We start from the raw sequence: 18994 nt of genomic DNA on the forward strand, positions 1-18994 counted from the left end.
GGTTGAAACATAAAAATTAGCACAGAGAAGCGTTATCCAAGTATGCAGCATCAATTTTAATACGCTTTTACAAATGCTATTTTGAAATGCTAACTCTTGTGATGGATATTTAAAAAGAAACTTACCCAATATGATAAATTTCAGGACTGCAGCCTACGGAGATGGAGTTCGCCATTTATGGCTAAAAATGTTTATTTTACCAAAAACACTACTTATGGTGGAAAAACAATTTCCTCGTAAAGTAGGGCTTACAGTTTTAAAGGTTTTTTTTTCTTTTTTCCCCATACAAGAAGTACATTTTAAAGGAAGAGTTATGATTTTAAAGGTTTATTCCACCCAAAATACTACTCATAGTTTGAAGTTTATTTTATCAATGTTCTTATTCTTAACAAATCTTTATTCCACCCAAAACTATGCTTAGCTATTTTTTTTTATTTTGCTATTGTTTAGTGGTTAACAAAGCTAGCTTTCTTTTGGAGCAAACAAGTGGCAGCCATGTTCTGTGGTTTAAAAAGAATTATTGAAAAACTGGGGTCTTAGAAATGAAGTCCAAAGAATGCAGGAAATATAAACCTTTTTTCCACCTTCGACTGCACTCTACTTGTTAAACGTCTACCTGTTAAATGTCTCATGTTTCATGCAGTCTGTTTTCTATAGACTCTGTTGCTGTTACACAGTCTGACCAGCAGAGGGCCACCATTACGTCAGTCTTATTGACGTAAAGGCGGAAACCAGCAGCAGTAAAAGTTCCAGTTGAGACTTTCAAAATAAAACTCCTACTTTGGAATTAGTGCATTTGCAGTGTGCACCAGGTTTCAGACATTACCGTGGCGCCGTTCAGTCTGTGGTTTATATAGTTTGTGGCCGAGACCCTCTATAATTCATGTATTCAGGCAGGCGCTGGAAGCCGACGGGGGTTCGCTGTTAGCGGTCATGTGATTCCGGCTTGTTGACGCCTCGATCGATACATGTTGCCTGAATACTTCCGCTTTGAAGGATCGCTCCGAGTTGAGTTGAACCTTAAACCAGTCCACAACAAACGGAAGAGAGAAGGGGAGCACGAAGGAGGGGGGCACAATCTCCACCTAAACGGTAAGAACACCGGTACGTGATGTTATAAATAATTTAAATCAACTTTACACAAGAGTCGGTCTCATTTCTGCGGGCTAAGCTAGCGAAATATCGAGCAACAGGTGCGCTAAAGTAGCGTTAGCTCTCGTTTTAGCCACACAAACTACTAACAGAAAAAGCTAGCGTCACTTTAACTGGTATCCAAGGTAATATAGCAAGTTATTCCGGTGTCAGAAAGTGTTCATGTTAGCTTCACTGCAGTTGTTATCCTGTTGTATAACAGTATCAATATGAAAGGTACTGTTGAACGATGAACGCTCGCTAATTTGCACACTAGCTTCGGCTAATGTTAATATCGTGTAAACAACTCAAGCTAATTAGTCTGACTTTGTGCCTACCTTATACAGTTTTATGAGTTTGGTGGATTAGTAATCAGTGGGTTGTAAAAGAGGTAAGGTCAGGTTGCTTTATTACCTGTTAGCTCTCTGACATGTTCGGCTTTGACAGGTGAAGCCTCAGCAGCTGTTCTAGGCGTTATTCAATGAGTTAAACACTAAGCGTACAAAATGTGCAGTTTCCCCCCAAGTGTTTGTTGTGTAGTGCAAACCTGTTTTAGTGTGTATCATGTGCACTCAGCTTTGATGGCGCTGCTGGAGAGTTATTGAAGATTACTAGAGCCTCAGGTCACATGCTGCCTTGTAATCCACAGATAAGCCCTGTGTGGTCGTTTTACAGTAGGAGGGTTTGCTGCTTAGCTGTGAGGTATTCAGAGAAAATCTTCACCTTTCGTGTTAGCTGAATGGCATTAAAAAAAAAACACTCTAACTAACCTGTGTTTTACATCCACAGCAGAAATTCAATCCACTTTAAAGTCATCTAATTATGTTGCAATACTTCAGATCAAACTCTTTCACCGTAGCTACATTCCTGCACTGATCATGGGATCAGCATGAGGCCGAGCTGATACATTTTTTTCTTTTTCCTCACATGCCAGCTTCTCACACTTGTGTTAAACTGTCACACAACTGACACAGGCCTCTCTCATAAGTGATTTTGACGCTAAGGTGCCAAGCAGAGAAAAGCTCTGGATGTCTCAGATCTCTCATAAACGATACAGTATTCAAGATGTTGTCATTGAAACTAAAAATCTGTTTTGCCAGTGTTTGTGTGTAACTAATGATCAGTGTTGGTGTTCAGTTTCTAGGGATTCTGGTTGATTTAAGGGTGCTGGGCACTCACATCCAGCAGCAACATGGGAGAACTCTTCAGAAGTGAAGAGATGACGCTGGCTCAGCTCTTCCTCCAGTCAGAAGCTGCCTACTGTTGTGTCAGTGAACTGGGGGAGATCGGGATGGTGCAGTTTCGTGATGTAAGTCCGATTTGATGCTGTTGTCTTAGTGTTTACAGATTTACCTTGCTTGATAAAGGAAAAAAAAAAAACACTTACTAGTCAGTTGTAATTGTTTTCTGTTGTAATGATAAAAAACCAGCACATCAGGAAACTGTGGAGAAAGGGCATGCCTTCTACATCATGTGCTCACAGCTGACTCCTCATTCCATGCATGAGAAAGCCCATTCCTGACATGTCCTGAGGGAAGCTTTGTGCTTGAATATGAATGGTCTGTAGCGGAGAAGTTCTGTGCATCAGCAGTGGTATCTTGTTCAATTGATAAGACTGTACTCAGACATCCTCCACCAGTTTAAGAATCTATAAATGTTATAAAATAATATAGAAAGGGAACTTATTACACTTCTTGAAGGAGTTAATAGATCAGAAAAAGTCAACTGGCGCTACATTTTTTTTTTTAGATTTCTTCAAAATCATGTCCTGTTGATTGACATTTGTTTTTTTGTTCTTTTCCCCTTGCAGTTAAATCCTGATGTGAATGTGTTCCAGCGAAAGTTTGTCAATGAAGTACGGCGATGTGAGGAGATGGATCGGAAGCTGAGTAAGTGAGCACAGTTATTTCTTGTCAGGGCTGCTTTTTTTTCCCATTACAGGATCCACAGATGGAAATTAAGAATGCTGCCAATCAGTCTTATGTACCACATAATGCCATATTTGACATCTTCCACCCTTCAAAGCTTTAACAAAGGAGGAGGTGGGCCTAAAAGTTTGTGCCCACTTTGTCTAGGAGGAGGGTGGTTCTTTATGCAATGCAAAAATTATTAGATACACACCTGTAGCCCTGTTTTTACCTCGTTTCCTGAAAAAAAAACATTACTCCTCTCTCGCAGGGTTTGTGGAAAAAGAAATTAAGAAGGCTAACATCCCAATAGTCGACACAGGAGAGAACCCTGAAGTCCCCTTTCCGAGGGACATGATCGACCTAGAGGTGACTGTTGTACCTTATGCATGGCTTTAAGTTCAGTCCTCTGCTGTGTCCCTCTGCTGACCCCCACGATTGTCTCCCCACAGGCCACATTTGAGAAGCTTGAAAATGAGCTGAAGGAAATAAACACCAACCAAGAAGCGCTGAAGAAGAACTTCCTGGAGCTGACTGAGCTCAAGCACATTTTGCGTCGCACGCAGCAGTTTTTTGATGAGGTCAGCTTCACTGTCTGTGCACACGGGTCTTGTGTAGTAACATTGTGACAGACTTCAGGAGGAGTGTGGCTTTTACTTTTGTAATTGTTTGTATCAATACCTGTATCATTTAAAGCCACTAAATACAGCTTGAGAACATCCTTTTATGTTCATTGTTTGGTGATTTTAAAATCAAACTGTAATTTGTGAAAGTATATTTGCTATGGCAGTGGCAAAGAAACAAACATTTTCAATCTCACTAATTTCTGGTTTTCATTGGTAGAATACAGATTTTGCTGGTAAGCTTTCTGCACTGATCTCTCCTCTGTCTGTCTTACACTCACAAAGGAGCACTTATTGCTCATTGATTTGGCTAAAAGTGTTTGCACCCGTGATCTTTTACACTTGCTCACATGGCCTTTACGCAAGTTTTTCACATTATTTAAGAAGCTGTAAAGCCACTGCTGTATAATACTTTACACACGATTGCACTCTATGCACACGGTTCATTTGCCAGAACAATTCTTCCACCTTTGCCCAAGTTCAATTCCACTTCACTGCCTTCACAAGCAAAACTGGGTGAGCTCACGATGTTTAGTGATCTTTTACAAGTTGTTACAGGTTTTGATTGAGGTGAATCATTTAGCCCAACACAGACGTTAACTGGGGGAAGTCACTGCCTGTGTTGGAAACAAACACTGGCTTTTTGTTGTTTTTCTGTCTAAATCTCAACATTGATGTTACAGTCGTAAAGGTTTTATAGCAGCAGTGTTCATGCGTGTGTATGGTTTGCAATGTAGTGATTATGTTGGCATAGTAGGTAATGATTTGTTAACTGACTGTCATGCAGATGGAGGATCCCAGTTTACTTGAAGAGTCATCCACTCTCCTGGACCCCAATGAGCCCACCAGAGTTGCTCCACTAAGACTGGGGTGAGTCTATTTCTGTGGTCCTTTTATAATGTGAAAGGATTAGGCTTTTGTTTCTTTTTGAGCTTTCTATTCAGTGTACTTTGACCATCTGTGTCTGGAAGTGGAGTGTTACAATTAGCCAATTGCCTTCTACACTCAGCCTCATGCTGCTCGGCTTAATCAGGCAACGAAGGTCAACTAAGACAAAAATCCATTCAGAATCCACATTCACAAAAGTAATTCCTATTAGTGGAGACATTTCAGTCTGTTATCACCCTGATCAGCTTTTCCTTAAGGCAGAATAAACAGACTCGACTCTTTAATCCTCTCCTACATTCTTGGTAAAACTGTCAACTTATTGTCTTGTTTGAAGGACAGTGAAGCAGATGTTCTTCATCTTTCATTTGCTATTTTGTGAACAACTATAAAGTTGCAGATTGTTTTGTTTTATTACAGGTTTGTAGCGGGAGTCATTGGCCGGGAACGTATTCCCACATTTGAGAGGATGCTGTGGAGAGTTTGCAGAGGAAATGTGTTTCTGAGGCAGGCGGATATCGAAGATCCTCTGGAGGATCCAGCAACAGTGAGTACCGTTTGTAAACGACACTTTTTATCAGTAACTAACTTAATGAGATGAATACAGAGCTGTACTGAACGCATAATTGGTCAGATTAATTGCACGTTACATTTTTTAAAATCACAATTCCTAACTGTGCCATGCTTCCACAGGGCGACCAGGTCCACAAGTCTGTCTTTATCATATTTTTCCAAGGAGACCAGCTGAAGAATAGAGTCAAGAAAATCTGTGAGGGGTATGTGACTCATTTGACAATATTTGTACAGTTTATAAAGGGTTTTGGCCAACAAATATTTTTGTCCTCAGATTCAGAGCAACATTGTACCCATGTCCAGAAACCCCCCAGGAGAGGAAAGAGATGCTTGCAGGAGTGAACGCTCGCATTGATGACCTGCAAATGGTAAATACAAGGAAAGCATGTTGCTGGGTTGACTTGTTGACACTGAGTTGCGAAGAAAAACACGCCTGAACTGGTTAGTTCCTTTTTTTTGTTTCTGCTTGGTCAGCAGGATGTTTTTTCATCAGAAACCGTCTAGAGGAAAATTTGTAAGGCTTGAAGTTAGTAACACACTTCCGCTTCATATTTCGTCATCTTCCAGTCAAGCCTCTTATCCAGATATCTTATAAGTTATTAATAAACTCCATTTGTTGTGTTGTGTATTTGCAACAGAGAAATGTCCTCCAACAGGGAGAGTCTTTCCACAGAAACCACACTGTTGTTGTTGTGACTGTAATGCAGTAATCCCCAGTGACTTGTCTGCTGCAAGATCACGCAGCTCAAGGGAGTCTTTCCTTCCTTCAGCTTTGCAAATGAGTCGTGTCTTGCATCTTTGCCATGTGATGATGCATGCTCCCATGTGGGGTTTGACATCATGTCACACAGACTTGCATAGCACAGATATCATGTGTTGTGTTCTCTGCAGTCTGGCCTACAGATTTTCACACGCTACTCTACTTTGTCAGCCAGATGTGTCAGTTTTGTTTGAGTGTCTTTCGCTCAGATGCTGTAGGATTGCTGACAGATGCTTGATACATGGCGTGCCCCGTGTGGGAGGAATCAATCCTTTCACTGCTCTATATACTGAAGACCATGAATCTCAGTGTTTGTGGATGTAGTGTTGTGCTTGACTGAATGGCAAAAATGCCACGAATGCAGAAGAATGTTTGACTATTGGGACAGCAATCAGCAATATTTGCCTCGACAGCAGGCGGGACTGTGCCTGAAGGCTGAAGGCAGACAGCACAGAGCTTGACTATGTGGCTATTTGCTGATCGTGGTGCTTAGCTTTAAATGTGAGTCATACAGCAGCATATCTGGGGATATACTCTATCCCTTATGGGAACACCTAAAGGATTAGACAGACTGTTGCCCTTAAACATGACTTGTTGATAGCAATCTCTGCCAGTAAATGTAAACTTTATATAAATATCAAGCAACCTATGATGCATTGCTGCTATTTTTGATTTTCTGATTGTATTAGACATTATAATTTACACAGCTGACGCTTTCTTTTGACAGCGTAAGCTATAGTAAATGTAATGATGATTTCTAATAGCTAGAGCTTGCAGATTTTAATAGAGCTTTATTCAGGTGAACTTGGTAAACTGGAGAGTTTCTGATTAAGAGAGAAAGGACCTATCATTACTTAAATATATTTGCAATTCCTAGAAGAAAACAAGTTGAAGCAACATGGCAGGGAAGAGTATTGTCTTCCCCTGTCAACAACAAGCAGGGTTTTTAAAAAGAACCTTTATAACATTTTTGTTAAACATGTGTTTTAATAGGAAGGTCTCAGACATTAAAAAATAATTTTCAGTCTCATGCCCAAGAAAGGCAGCAAGACAGGCTACCTGAATAATGACACAACATTTAGAATTTACCCAAACATCTAGAAGATTTCATTTAAACTATCACCATTTCTCACCCCCAAAGGTGCTTAACCAGACTGAGGATCACAGGCAGAGGGTCCTGCAGGCCGCAGCCAAGACAGTCAGAGTTTGGTTCATCAAGGTGAGGAAGATGAAGGCCATCTACCACACCCTCAACCTCTGCAACATCGATGTCACTCAGAAGTGTCTGATCGCTGAGGTGTGGTGTCCCGTCTCCGACCTGGACTCCATCCAGTTTGCTCTGCGCAGGGGGACGGTGAGTAACCGAGAATCAGACAATTTATGTTTGGTAAACTGGACAGTTTTGTTCAAGGAAGAAGGATGTGTGTGAAAGAAAAATGTTGATATCTCTGCTATCATCTAGTTGTGCGCATAGTGTAGCAACACAGGTTTGGCTGTGTTACATTTGGCGTCATCTCAAGGCCATGTTCTGTCTCAAGATCTGTCATAACAGTTGAAAAAGCAGCAGTGCAATTCTCATTTCTGTACAACTTTGGTCATTTCAAGCACACGATCTCCTTCTTGGAAAGATTAGTAGACTTTTACAGTATCTCAAAGATATTTGTCATTTGCTTTGTTGCAGACTTCGTAATTTGTATTTCTAATCATCTTCTGTCATGTTCTAGTAGTTGGTGAAAGTAAAGAAATGTGTGCCATAATTTTGGGTTGTGTGACGTTGTTTTCTGCATCGTAGGAGAAGAGCGGCTCCACCGTGCCTTCCATTCTCAACAGAATGCAGACCAAACAGACCCCACCCACCTATAACAAGACAAACAAGTTCACCTCGGGCTTCCAAAACATTGTGGACGCTTATGGAATCGGCAGCTACCGTGAGATTAACCCAGGTATGTCCCACACCTTGCTGTAGGTTTACACAACTCAGACCTCTGTACGTCATTACCTGGCATATCCATGTGGACGTTGTTTGAATAAGCCTGTTTATCCAGCTGGCTGTGGTATTAAATTACAGTCACTAAAAGGCTTTTGTCTCAGTGGCCTCATCATCCATTATCGTCTTGTTGACATGTTTCACTCATTTGTTGTTTCATACCACCGTCCACTCCCATGATGCCTGCCTCCTTGTCTCCAGCGCCATACACCATCATCACCTTCCCCTTCCTATTTGCGGTCATGTTTGGTGACCTGGGCCATGGGACGCTCATGACCTGTGCTGCTCTGTACCTTGTGTTGAGGGAGAGCAGGCTGATGGCCCAGAAGAACGATAATGAGGTATGAAGCCCATTATCTTCATCCCATCAGTCCGACACCATCCTCACTGGTGATCACAGCCGCTGAGCTACAAAGGATCCGATGGTTCTTTATGTTCATAGCTGCAGAGATTCATTTTAGACACCCTGTCGAGCAGCTGTTTTTACCCTGCTTAGAGATGCATGTTTTCTCCTTAGATTTAAATATCTTTTCTTGCGGCAGATATTCAACATGGTCTTTGCGGGGCGCTACATCATCCTTCTGATGGGAGTCTTCTCAATGTACACCGGCATCATTTACAATGATTGTTTTTCCAAATCTCTAAATGCATTTGGCTCTGGATGGAGTGTCAAACCCATGTTCATTCCTCAAAAAGGAGGCAACTGGACGTAAGTGTCACTGGCAAACATTGACTGGAGCTTTAACCCAGTTACTTCTGTGCCACTTCAGTGCATTTAAGTCAGAAAACTGATCTGTGCTTGTATCATGCTTAGGTTTGACACACTCACTGGCAATGCAGTTTTGCAGCTGGACCCAGTAGTAGAGGGAGTCTTCAACGGGCCGTACCCCATTGGCATCGACCCAGTAAGTTTTTTTTCCCCTTCGTAATCTGTATTCTCCTGCTCCTGCTAAGCAGAAATTAGCTTAGCTGTTACTCATCACATGCTTTCAAGCCATGTCTGTGCCATTAGGTGTTGAAATCTAACAGTTAATGACAATATTAACATACAGTTGCTTGTATAACCAGATATTTTATATAACTTGACTATATTGTCTTCTAGATTTGGAACATTGCTGTCAACAAGCTGACATTCTTAAACTCCTTCAAGATGAAAATGTCTGTTATCCTGGGAGTCATCCACATGCTGTTTGGAGTCTCTCTGAGTCTCTTTAACCATCTGTATGTATACTTATGTATACTTGCATTTCTTGCTTTGTTTCCCTTTGAATTTGTGCATTGTTATCACACTGACCAATCTGTAATTTGTGGTTCTCTGCAGGTATTTCCAGAAGCCGTTGAATATCTACTTGGGATTCATTCCGGAAATCGTTTTCATGGCCAGTCTGTTTGGCTACCTAGTCATTCTAATCTTCTATAAGTGGGTCTCATACGATGCTCGGAGCTCCAGGGATGCTCCCAGTCTCCTCATTGCCTTTATTAACATGTTCCTCTTCAACTACGATGACCCCAGTAACAAACCGCTCTACAGAGGACAGGTAAGAATCACATCCTACAGCCACATTTTTATCTTGAAATGAATACAGCATTCTAACTGTCCTGCTTTTGCTTGTTTTCCTTTCTTTCCTCTGGATGTGTAGATGGGTCTGCAATCATTCTTGGTGATCATCGCCTTGGCATGTGTTCCCTGTATGTTAATAGTAAAAACTCTGGTTCTGCGGAGACAGTATTTGTGGCGAAAGCATCTGGTAAGATGATGCAAATCTTTAGTCACTACCACTCTGGAGTAAATGTACTAGTGCAGTTACAAATAGAGTACATGGTCATTTATTCACTTTATTGTATTATTTTTTCCATTCTGTTTGACAGGGGACACAGAACTTTGGTGGAATCAGGGTGGGCAATGGACCCACTGAGGACGAGGCTGAAATCATCCAGCATGATCAACTTGCGCAGCAATCCGATGAAGAACCTGAGGTAAAAGAGAGTAGGACTGATGTCAAACGTTGAGTTAACAGTATTTCTACTAACTGGCTACACTTAGAGGCAACGCCAGGCCAGATGTTTGGTGAGGGAGGTGGGGAAGACACAGGTTATAGGATCCACTTAAATCTTTGAATAATTCAGACTCTTAGCCAGAGTTGGAAACAGAAACTGATACCTCTGTTTCCATTTCCACTCTGACAACGAAAACATCAATTATAGATAAAGGTTCCATTTGACAAAAAGGTTTAACAAGCTCCAATGTGGGTCTTTTATGAAATTAAATTAAAGCTTTTACAGATGCGATTGAGAAATTATACTGGAAAAAAAAACATCACATACTTTGTCGTTTGCTTGGTGTTACAGTTCTGTTTCTTCCATCCATTCACTTTTGTGTACACTTACTTGAAATTATGTGTAACTTCCTGGGAAGTGCTGAGCTGTCAGATTTTAGCTGTAGATCCTGCGGAGCTTTGACAATATCGTGAAACAGCTGCTGAGTAGTGAGTTTTTCTTATAGAGACTTCATAGTTAAACTAATCCAATTCTCTTTAGGTTTAAGATGATCTGACTGTATGTGTGGGAAGAATGTTGTCATTCTCTTATGCTGGTTTCATCCTTTTTCTGTTTTAATGAGTAACTAGTTTCTCTCGTTACTTCCCCGTTTACTGACGTCTGTGTGTCCATATGTGTGTTTGCTGTCAATAATGAAGCGTTGCCTTTTGTCACCTGCTTTCAAGGCCCCTGAGGAGGAAGAGGTAGGACAGGAGCTCACGCTGCACCTCCACCCTGCAACCTATCCTTTCCTATCAATGTGCATGTCTAGCAAATCTATCTTTTACTCCCCCTCGCTTTGCCGTCAACCGTTGCCTGTGCCTCTTAGTTATGTCAGTGTACGTTTGTGTTAGTATGTGGTTGGTGTGTTCCAGATGTTTCTTGGCGAAAATGGTTTGCAGGGGTTCATCAAGCAGTGGGCGCCAGTAGGCCAGTGCTTCCCTGCTATCTTGGTGATGTGCATGAGGCATCAGCAGAGCAGCTGTTTGGGTTCGCAGGGTCCTAAGACGACGACTTTTAATTTTGGGTTTTGGTTGCTGATCTTCATGTGGCAAATGGCTTTCCTGTTGATTACGTGAATCATCTTGCACACACAATGAACCAGACTCCTCCTTTGTGGACCTTGGGACCTGTATTTCGTGTTGTTTTCTGGAGTTTCATGCTGACATGTAGCTATGTTTATCCACAGTTTAACTTTGCGGATATGGCAGTGCATCAGGCGATTCACACCATCGAGTACTGCCTGGGCTGTATCTCCAACACTGCTTCCTATCTGAGGCTTTGGGCCCTCAGTCTGGCTCATGCACGTAAGTGGACATAGATGCTTAAATTGATATGCTTGCATTCTGGAGTTTATCACAGCAGTGAAATCATCATGTGCTTCCTTTGTCTCATGTACAGAGCTGTCAGAGGTGCTGTGGACCATGGTGATGCACCTTGGCCTTTCCAGTAGGAGCCTTGGAGGATTCATCCTTCTCTCCTTAATCTTTTGCTCCTTTGCTGTTCTCACAGTTGCCATTCTTCTTATTATGGAAGGCCTGTCTGCCTTTCTGCATGCACTGCGTTTGCATTGGTAAGTCGACTGTTATATGTTTGTTGAATCTGGTCTTGTAGATCTGTTTTGTGTCTGCCTTAATATCAAGCTTGATTTCACATTCATATGCTGCCTTTGTGAAGGTTTTACTGTTTGAAACGCCTGCTGATTTATGAATTTCTGAGACTATTGTTGGTGTTTCGTGACAGATTAAGATCTGATCTAACCTGTGTTTAGAGGGCACCTCAGGTCTTCCTGGGTGAAAAGTTGATCTTCTATCTCTTCTAATGTCATGTAAACACAAGCACTGCAAACCCCAAGGCTAGAGCTCCACCTGCAGGCTACAACTTTTATCATGTCACTGTTTGTCTGTTGATCATCCCAGGGAGGACAGAGACAGATGTGCAGGAGGTGGAGCTACTGGTTTTCTGTGCGAGTGGTTTAAAACTATGGAAAATCATTTTGGCATATTTTTTTGTGCATATGGAACCTGGACTGGCTTGTTTACCTTAAAAAGGAATCGATTTAGTGCATTAGTTTGTACTGCTGTAGGGTATGTTTAATGTAGTAAACAACCACACATTTAATAAGTTGCAGAGAGAGAGGAATTGCTTTGTATTACTACACAGAAATTGCATGTATAACTGAGCAAACAAACAACAAAATTCCAGATTAAGAAGATCCATCTGACAGATTTGCTGTTTACGGTACATGTACAAACAGATGAAAATTCACGACAAGTTATGTAAGAAGCACTGCTTACATTATGTAACTACAATACCAAAGTGCTTCAACCTGCTGTGGGGCCACTACACCTCAGGTAACCAGTAGGTAGCCACCCAGGGTGTGTCCCATTTTGCATTTCCCATGTCTGGCTCTTGTAAGCATTATGCTATTTATTTATGGTGCGTGTGTTGTGTGCAGAACAGTCTACGGCTTTTTGGCATGACACAAACAAGCTTTTGTTGTCCCTTAATAAATGTCTTTGTCTGGCTACGCTGAATGTCACCCTGGTGTCATAATCCACTGGCACATTTTCAGAGCATTCCCGTGTCGGCAGCCGGTCTTCTCGATAATTGTCCTTTACACAGGAATGCCGGACGAGTGTGCTTTCACTAAATGGCTTTCCTGTTCAATCAGTTGTAGTTTTTGAACAAAGGGAAGCTAATATAAATCCCCAAGCATAATATTTTGTTTCCAATCAATGTATCAGCGAGTAATTTGACTACTGAAGCGCAACAACGATTCAGTTCTCAGTAGTCAAAATGCATATTCACTGGCCTTGCTAGAAATTCTTCCAGGTGCTGAGTTGCCCTGGACATCCTAATCAAACACTACTGAATTGTCTGACTATATGTATGGAACAATATACACATCAGTTCACGAAAACAGTAGGAAGCATGTGTTTTTTAAATTTAAAAAGAAAGAATGAAAGTAAACTAATGGATTAAGAATTAATGCAGCACGTGAGTTCTGGAAATTAGTCACTACACCTAAGACTTGTAGATGCCCTCAATTTTCAAAATCTTGGTGTCCTTTTGGAAACATTTTTAAGCGCTAATGGACAGCGTGCCAATTCTGCTCTCAGCATATCTAAGCATTTTTGGTAAGAAATTAGCCCAGGAAGTTATCAGCAGTGATATTTTGTTAAATCGCCATCCCCACCTCGTCTACTCTCCTACACCAGACAGCCTGTGGAATGACAGGTATTCATGGCTCCTCAGTTAAAGGTCATCCAGCCGTCACTTAGCATTGGCCTTTTAAAAATAGAGCCTGATCATGTTCCAGAAGGGAAGGGGCTTATGTGTCTGGCCCAGGTCGTAGACATCGGCGGGTGCAGGTGGGTACAGACCGTGGAATGAAGAGCAGGGGTCATCAGCGGCGACTGCTCCGCTCAGCATTACCTAACCCCACAGTCATCGTCACTGTATGCGCGACAAGGTTATTGTGTGAAAGGCTTTCCTGGTCATTGTGTTTTTTGACTGGATCTCTGTTTTCCCCACAGGGTGGAGTTCCAAAACAAGTTTTACTCAGGCCAAGGCTTTAAATTCCTCCCCTTCACCTTCGAAAGCATCCTGGATGGAAGATTTGAGGATTAAGATGGCTCTTCTTCTTCTCTCATCCCTTGAGAAACTGTGTGGTGTTGTATAGTGATTTTTTTGTGTGTGTGATGCAGTTTCCACTTACCCCAGTGTTACCATAATTCTATGAATTACCCCACTCATCAGACTGTCTGCCAGACTGCCATTTAATTTAAACTTTTCACTCTCATTCATTCCTCAAAATAGCCTTGAGTGTAATCTGTTGTCTTGTCTTAGTGAAGTCTTTTCATTTTACCTGTGTTTTATTTAGTTTCATATTATTTATGCTTTTTTTTTTTTCCTTTATAGAACCTACATTTTTCCTTTGTGGGAGTGTTGCACTCCGAATCAATTTCAATGAGATCTGCCATTTGATGACTGATGATATTGACCAATTTAGAGAGTGACATAAGTGTTTCCTACTTTCTGATACGTCGCCTCCAAACTGTTGTACACCCATTGTCCTTGCCTCTCTAAATAAGCATTCTTTATCAGCATTCATTATCTTGTGCACTGAGCAGTTCATCTGTTTTACTTCAACAACAAACCGCCACTTTGCAAACTGACCTCACACACAGAGCTATACAGCTCCAAAGGGAATACAGCTTAGCTTACAGGATGTGAGCCATTTCTTTGAGAATGACAACAAACCGACTTCATCATCCTTCTGACTTTGCCATAGATAGCCGTTGCATATATTTCTCTGTTCTCTCTGTCGTTCTAAATGGAGGAAAAAAAGGAGAATGTTTAGGCGTAGAGTAGGTGGATGTTTGGTAGCAATCCAGCGCACTGAAATCATTCGACAGTGTCAGTCTTGCTCTTGATTTTGGTTACTTATGCTAATTTCATGTATGTTAAAATTTCAAACGTTATCTCCGCACTTACTGAAGGGAGTTAGAACGGCAAACAGCACACATGTTAATATAGAGTTAATATATCAGAGATGGTCGAGCACCCCCAATAATTGTGCATCTCTTCGTCAATAAAGTGGAAAGAGCTGGTTTAAGTTGTGTCTTTGGTTTGACTTTTTTTCTTTCATGAAGTTTGTACTGCAATGATGGAAGTTGCCGAAGCTTTGCTGAAGTAAACGCATTACGACCAAACTATAACAAGGTTCTGTTCCAAGTAAAAGTCTTAGCTTCAAAATCCAGTTTATGTAAATTTACATAAAGTATCAAAGGAATGTAATTTTATCTTGTTTTGCCAGATATATTGTATATACAATATAAAAAAAACAAAGAAATGTTGAAATCTGTGTAAAAAAAGATGGTTTTGTTTGAAATTTAAAGCAACTTCTGTTTAAAGCTGCTGTATAAATAAGTTTCTTGGACAGGTCTTGAAACAACTAAGCACAAAGTGGATCCCTGCATCAGTAAAATCAAAAATGAAGCAGTTGTAGACAATACTGGATACAAGGTTTACATATCCTTACCATGCTGGGGACAGTTTTAGGAATATAAGACTAAATAGTTAAGGAATAAAGTCATTCGATAAACTACTTGTATTTTATACTGTCCTCACCTGTAAAATAACTTGAGGAATCGAAATAAATGTGGTGAAGCAAGAAGTGCAAGATTTTCTCTCTGACTACAAGTAACGCTTAACCTCAGTACAATACCTCAGTAAATGTGTGTTATACTGTGCACCACTGATTTCCAGGGTTTGGTACAGGTCGCGCAAGGAGAAGAAAAAACAAAAGGAAACAAACAAATATAAACAGAACAAAATTGGGTGTACAAAGGGCAGCAGTATACATTGTTGCTTCACTAATACATCACAATCCAACAGGCTTTCAGGGTTGAGGTGAGTGGCCCACTGTTGGCATGTTAGAGTGGTCGCCCAGCTGGGCAAGATGATCTATGAATGGGTGCCATATGGTGTAAAATTAATTAAGATTGTCCATCACGCTGTATCGGATTTTTTCCACATGCAGTAAACAGCTTAGTTCTGTTCGCCACGCCTTGAACTGAGGCGCAGCGTCCGATTGTCAGAGTCTTAGAATCAGTCTCTCAGCGATTACCATTCCACACATGATAGTACTCTGCTCTGAGAGGCTGTGATTTTGTAGGGACATAGCCAAACAGCACTATCTCTGGGTTAGGGCTAAACACAATCATACATTTCAGAAAACCATTTGAATATTTCACACCAGAAGTTGTGCAGTTTTGGGCAAGTCCAAAAAAGGTGGCCTAGAGAGCCCTCAGCAGATCCGCACCGGTCACACAAGGGGAAGATTGTAGGATAAATTCTAATACCCTCTTTACCTCGAAATGGTGGATATGTAACCTCTCCTCTTGGTGGTGCTATTGAATAGCATGTGCAGTTGCAGTGGTCCATGTGAAATGAGAATTTTATTTTCCCGTCTATGTTAGACGTTGTAATGAAAACACAGTTGTCTTTGACAAATTAATTATTTGGATTATTTGCTTTACTACTGAACTTTGTGCCTGGAATAGGATACTGACCATCATTTAACAAACTGAAAGGAAATGACCCACAAGTAAACAGTAGTATGGTGTGTACAGTTATATGTTTTGTGCATAATGAGCCTTTTTTAAGACGTGTCTGTTGCTCATGCACTGGGTTTGCTCAGTCTAGTCATCTAAAGGCTGTTATATCATAATGAGTCAAACAAAATAATAGAACCATCCCTTTGTGTCCACACCCTTTTTTTGTAAAGGATTTGTTTTCAGCCCTGTAGGAAAATTACAGCTTTAAACAATTGTAACTATTCATCATTCAATGAGGTGGAAGATGTACCTGGATGTAAAGTGTAGAAATAATCTGTTTATGAGTAGAAGTCATTCTTTTAAAAGCTTGCTCAAGTAACAGAACAAAAGTAGTGGCAAAATATACTTAAAGAACCAAAAGTAAAAGTACTCACTGTACAAAATGACACTTTGATGCACTGGTTGGTTGGTGAATTAATGCATGCATCATTTTAATGTTATAATACATAAAAGTGGGCTAATTTTAATGATTTGCTTGTCGGCAGCTTTGGAATCAATATCTTAATGTATAGTAATGTTTTATTTGTTTATTATGTTTTGTAGATTTTTTTTTTGCTTCCGCGTATGCAACAGCCAAGGTTAGAGGCATTATGTTTTCTTATAAACACAATACGTCTTGAAATAACAACAAATGTTCCTGAGCTCCAAGTGAACAAATGTCTACTTGGACTTGAGGATGAACTCCTTTGATTTTGGTGTTCAAGGATCGAAGGTCAAGGTCACTCTGACCTCACATCTGTCCCATCCTTTAGAACCCAATAAATCAGGAATGTCTGGTGGGAACTTCATTACATCTGGCACAGATGTCCTTCTTGGACTCAAGGATAAACTGATTAGAATTTGGTGGCCAAAGGTCGAGGTCACTGTGACCTCATAAAACCATTTCTGGCCATAACTTGAATATTCATGTGCTTATGAACAAAATTTCACACAACTGTCTTGTGGGAGAAAATAATGATGTGACAACATTTATATCCATGAGGTTAAAAGTCAAGTCTAGACAGACATTGATGTAAAGTGCAGCTTAACCCGTTGGCAAAACATTGGAATGCGAGGTGGTAGCTCTAGTTTGTAGCTAAAATGTAGTAGAGTAGAAGTGTTAATTAGAAAAGTATGGAAATACTCAAATAGTATTTTTATTTAGCATTTATTTAAGCAGGTTAGTCCCACTGAGAGTAGAGATCTTCTTTACAAGGAAGACCTGGCCAAGATGGCAGCAGCATAGTCGCATTAAAAACAATAAACAGCAGATAAAATTGAACAACATTAAAACTTGCTCATATATAACACTTGCACACAGACAAAGTAGACTGTAGAGACTTTACCCGAACTTTAAACTTGTTCAGTGTAACAAGGGCTTGAAGTTGAAATTGACATTGCAATTTATTCCAGGCATTAGGTGCAGAAAACCTAAATGCTTTCTTGCCCAATTCAGATTGGACTTTGGCGACGACAAATCGCAGAGTATCCATAGATTGGAGATTGTGACTTCCATGTCTTCTTGTTTAAAGACAAGACAAATAGGAAGGAACAATACCCAGAATGGTCCTGTTAAAAACATTTACCAGTGACTGAGATGTCAGGTACTTATAGATGTCCAATTAACTTTAGAATAGAGTACACAATGGTGAGTGAGGGGACCACGTCTGACAATGAATCTCTCAAAGTATTCTCAAATTGTATTACATAGTACTTGAGTAAATCCACTTACTCAGTTACTTTTGACCACCATAATTTAGCTCTTGAACAAACCACCAGTCAAACATATTAGGGGCATTTTTTGAGGTGTCACTGCCAACACAAAGTCTAACACTGTGTCTCATCCTACCGGCAACTTGGGAGGCCTGACTATAAAAACCTTCAGCCACTCAGGGATTAGGAACATCATGTTCTCTATTCACATGTTGTTGTTTTTTCTGCTATACAACAGCAGCACAAAGTAGTAACAGAGATCTGTATTTATCTAAGGGTTGTTTTTTTTTTTAAACTTCTGAAAAGCTCGTTTAATTTGATATTTCCCAGTGTGTCATGTACAACCAGGGGTGAGAGCAAGCTTGCATAAGAGCCCCAGAAATCCTGCTGTGTTTACACTTCCAGGGACCTTAACTCGGCCGTTTCAAAGCAAAAATCCCAATGAGAGCGAGCTTATTATTTTGCTTCTTTATCTAAGGCAAACACTGAGTGCACTTTAGTTTGGCAGAAGACTGTCTCTAGGAATGTTGTGCTTCTTGAAAGGTTATAGTACATTTTTCTTTGGGATAACAGCGATGCTTTCGCAGCTGTTCTAGTGCTGCAGGCCTTGGTGTCCTCTTTATCCATGCAAGCACAGGAAAACAGAGCTTCATTATATTGTATTAGCCAGTTAGAAACAGCTACACCAATGTCAGCTGAGGACCTTGGTGTACAAAATCAGTTTTCTATTTCACGGCCTGCAAAAGAGCTCCAGTATCTGTGACGTTCTGTGTATGAAACGACAGCGCTGTTTGCAAATTACTGAGCAGAACGTCTGTAGCCTGAAGAGCCCAAACTACAGAATGTTCCTTGAGTTTGGATTTGCTATATTCTCTTTGGCGTGACTCTAACATCTTGTGCATCTTTGTGGGATGACAGACTCATGAGAAGGATTTTTTCCTTCCTCTTTCCAAGGTACACTGCAGCTGTGGAATAATATTGATGTTCTCCTTTCTTCTGTTTTCCACCCACACATATTTTTATGCCCAGTGTTAAACTCTTTGTCAAAGAAATTAAATAAAACAAACAGACCTCATATAGTCCATGCCACTGTGTTGTTGTCATGGAAACTATGAACATTGCACATCGATGAAACGTCTTAGACAGACTCACTACAATTCATTCAACATAAAGAACCAAATTCATAAATAAGAAGGAATCTTACCTGAAAGTGTGGAACAGAATCTATAAATCTCAAAAAGTCTCCCTTTTATATCACAGTTTAAAATGCCTTT

General features: G+C 40.6%; 1 protein-coding gene across 4 annotated transcripts; it reads left to right on the plus strand.

The window, feature by feature from the left end:
• The first annotated feature begins 975 nt into the window (after positions 1–975).
• Positions 976–14527, plus strand: LOC103368147 (V-type proton ATPase 116 kDa subunit a isoform 1). 4 transcript variants are annotated; one of them, XM_008296411.1, is made up of 22 exons: positions 976–1104; positions 2269–2440; positions 2942–3020; positions 3310–3407; positions 3491–3619; positions 4449–4531; positions 4967–5093; positions 5240–5322; positions 5394–5487; positions 7021–7233; positions 7672–7822; positions 8068–8207; positions 8409–8575; positions 8681–8771; positions 8969–9087; positions 9188–9404; positions 9507–9614; positions 9736–9843; positions 10563–10607; positions 11093–11210; positions 11305–11476; positions 13443–14527. In XM_008296411.1, the coding sequence occupies exons 2-22, from the start codon at positions 2324–2326 to the stop codon at positions 13534–13536; spliced, it is 2553 nt and encodes an 850-aa protein (XP_008294633.1). In that variant the 5' UTR covers positions 976–1104; positions 2269–2323; the 3' UTR covers positions 13537–14527. The 4 variants fall into 4 exon arrangements, with proteins under 4 accessions (XP_008294633.1, XP_008294632.1, XP_008294634.1 ...); XM_008296410.1 differs by having other exon boundaries at positions 976–1092; XM_008296412.1 differs by having other exon boundaries at positions 977–1092; positions 10590–10607.
• The last annotated feature ends 4467 nt before the right edge of the window (positions 14528–18994 follow it).

This window comes from Stegastes partitus, unplaced genomic scaffold (assembly GCF_000690725.1).
Source record: "Stegastes partitus isolate 25-593 unplaced genomic scaffold, Stegastes_partitus-1.0.2 Scaffold1126, whole genome shotgun sequence".
In the NCBI taxonomy this organism is placed as follows: Eukaryota; Metazoa; Chordata; class Actinopteri; family Pomacentridae; genus Stegastes; species Stegastes partitus.

Coding starts and splice junctions, on each gene's coding strand:
- LOC103368147 (XM_008296411.1), top strand. CDS start 2,324: ATGGGAGAACTCTTCAGAAGTGAAGAGATGACGCTGGCTCAGCTCTTC. Junction 3,620..4,448: donor CGCAGCAGTTTTTTGATGAG/GTCAGCTTCACT, acceptor ACTGTCATGCAG/ATGGAGGATCCCAGTTTACT. Junction 4,532..4,966: donor GTTGCTCCACTAAGACTGGG/GTGAGTCTATTT, acceptor GTTTTATTACAG/GTTTGTAGCGGGAGTCATTG.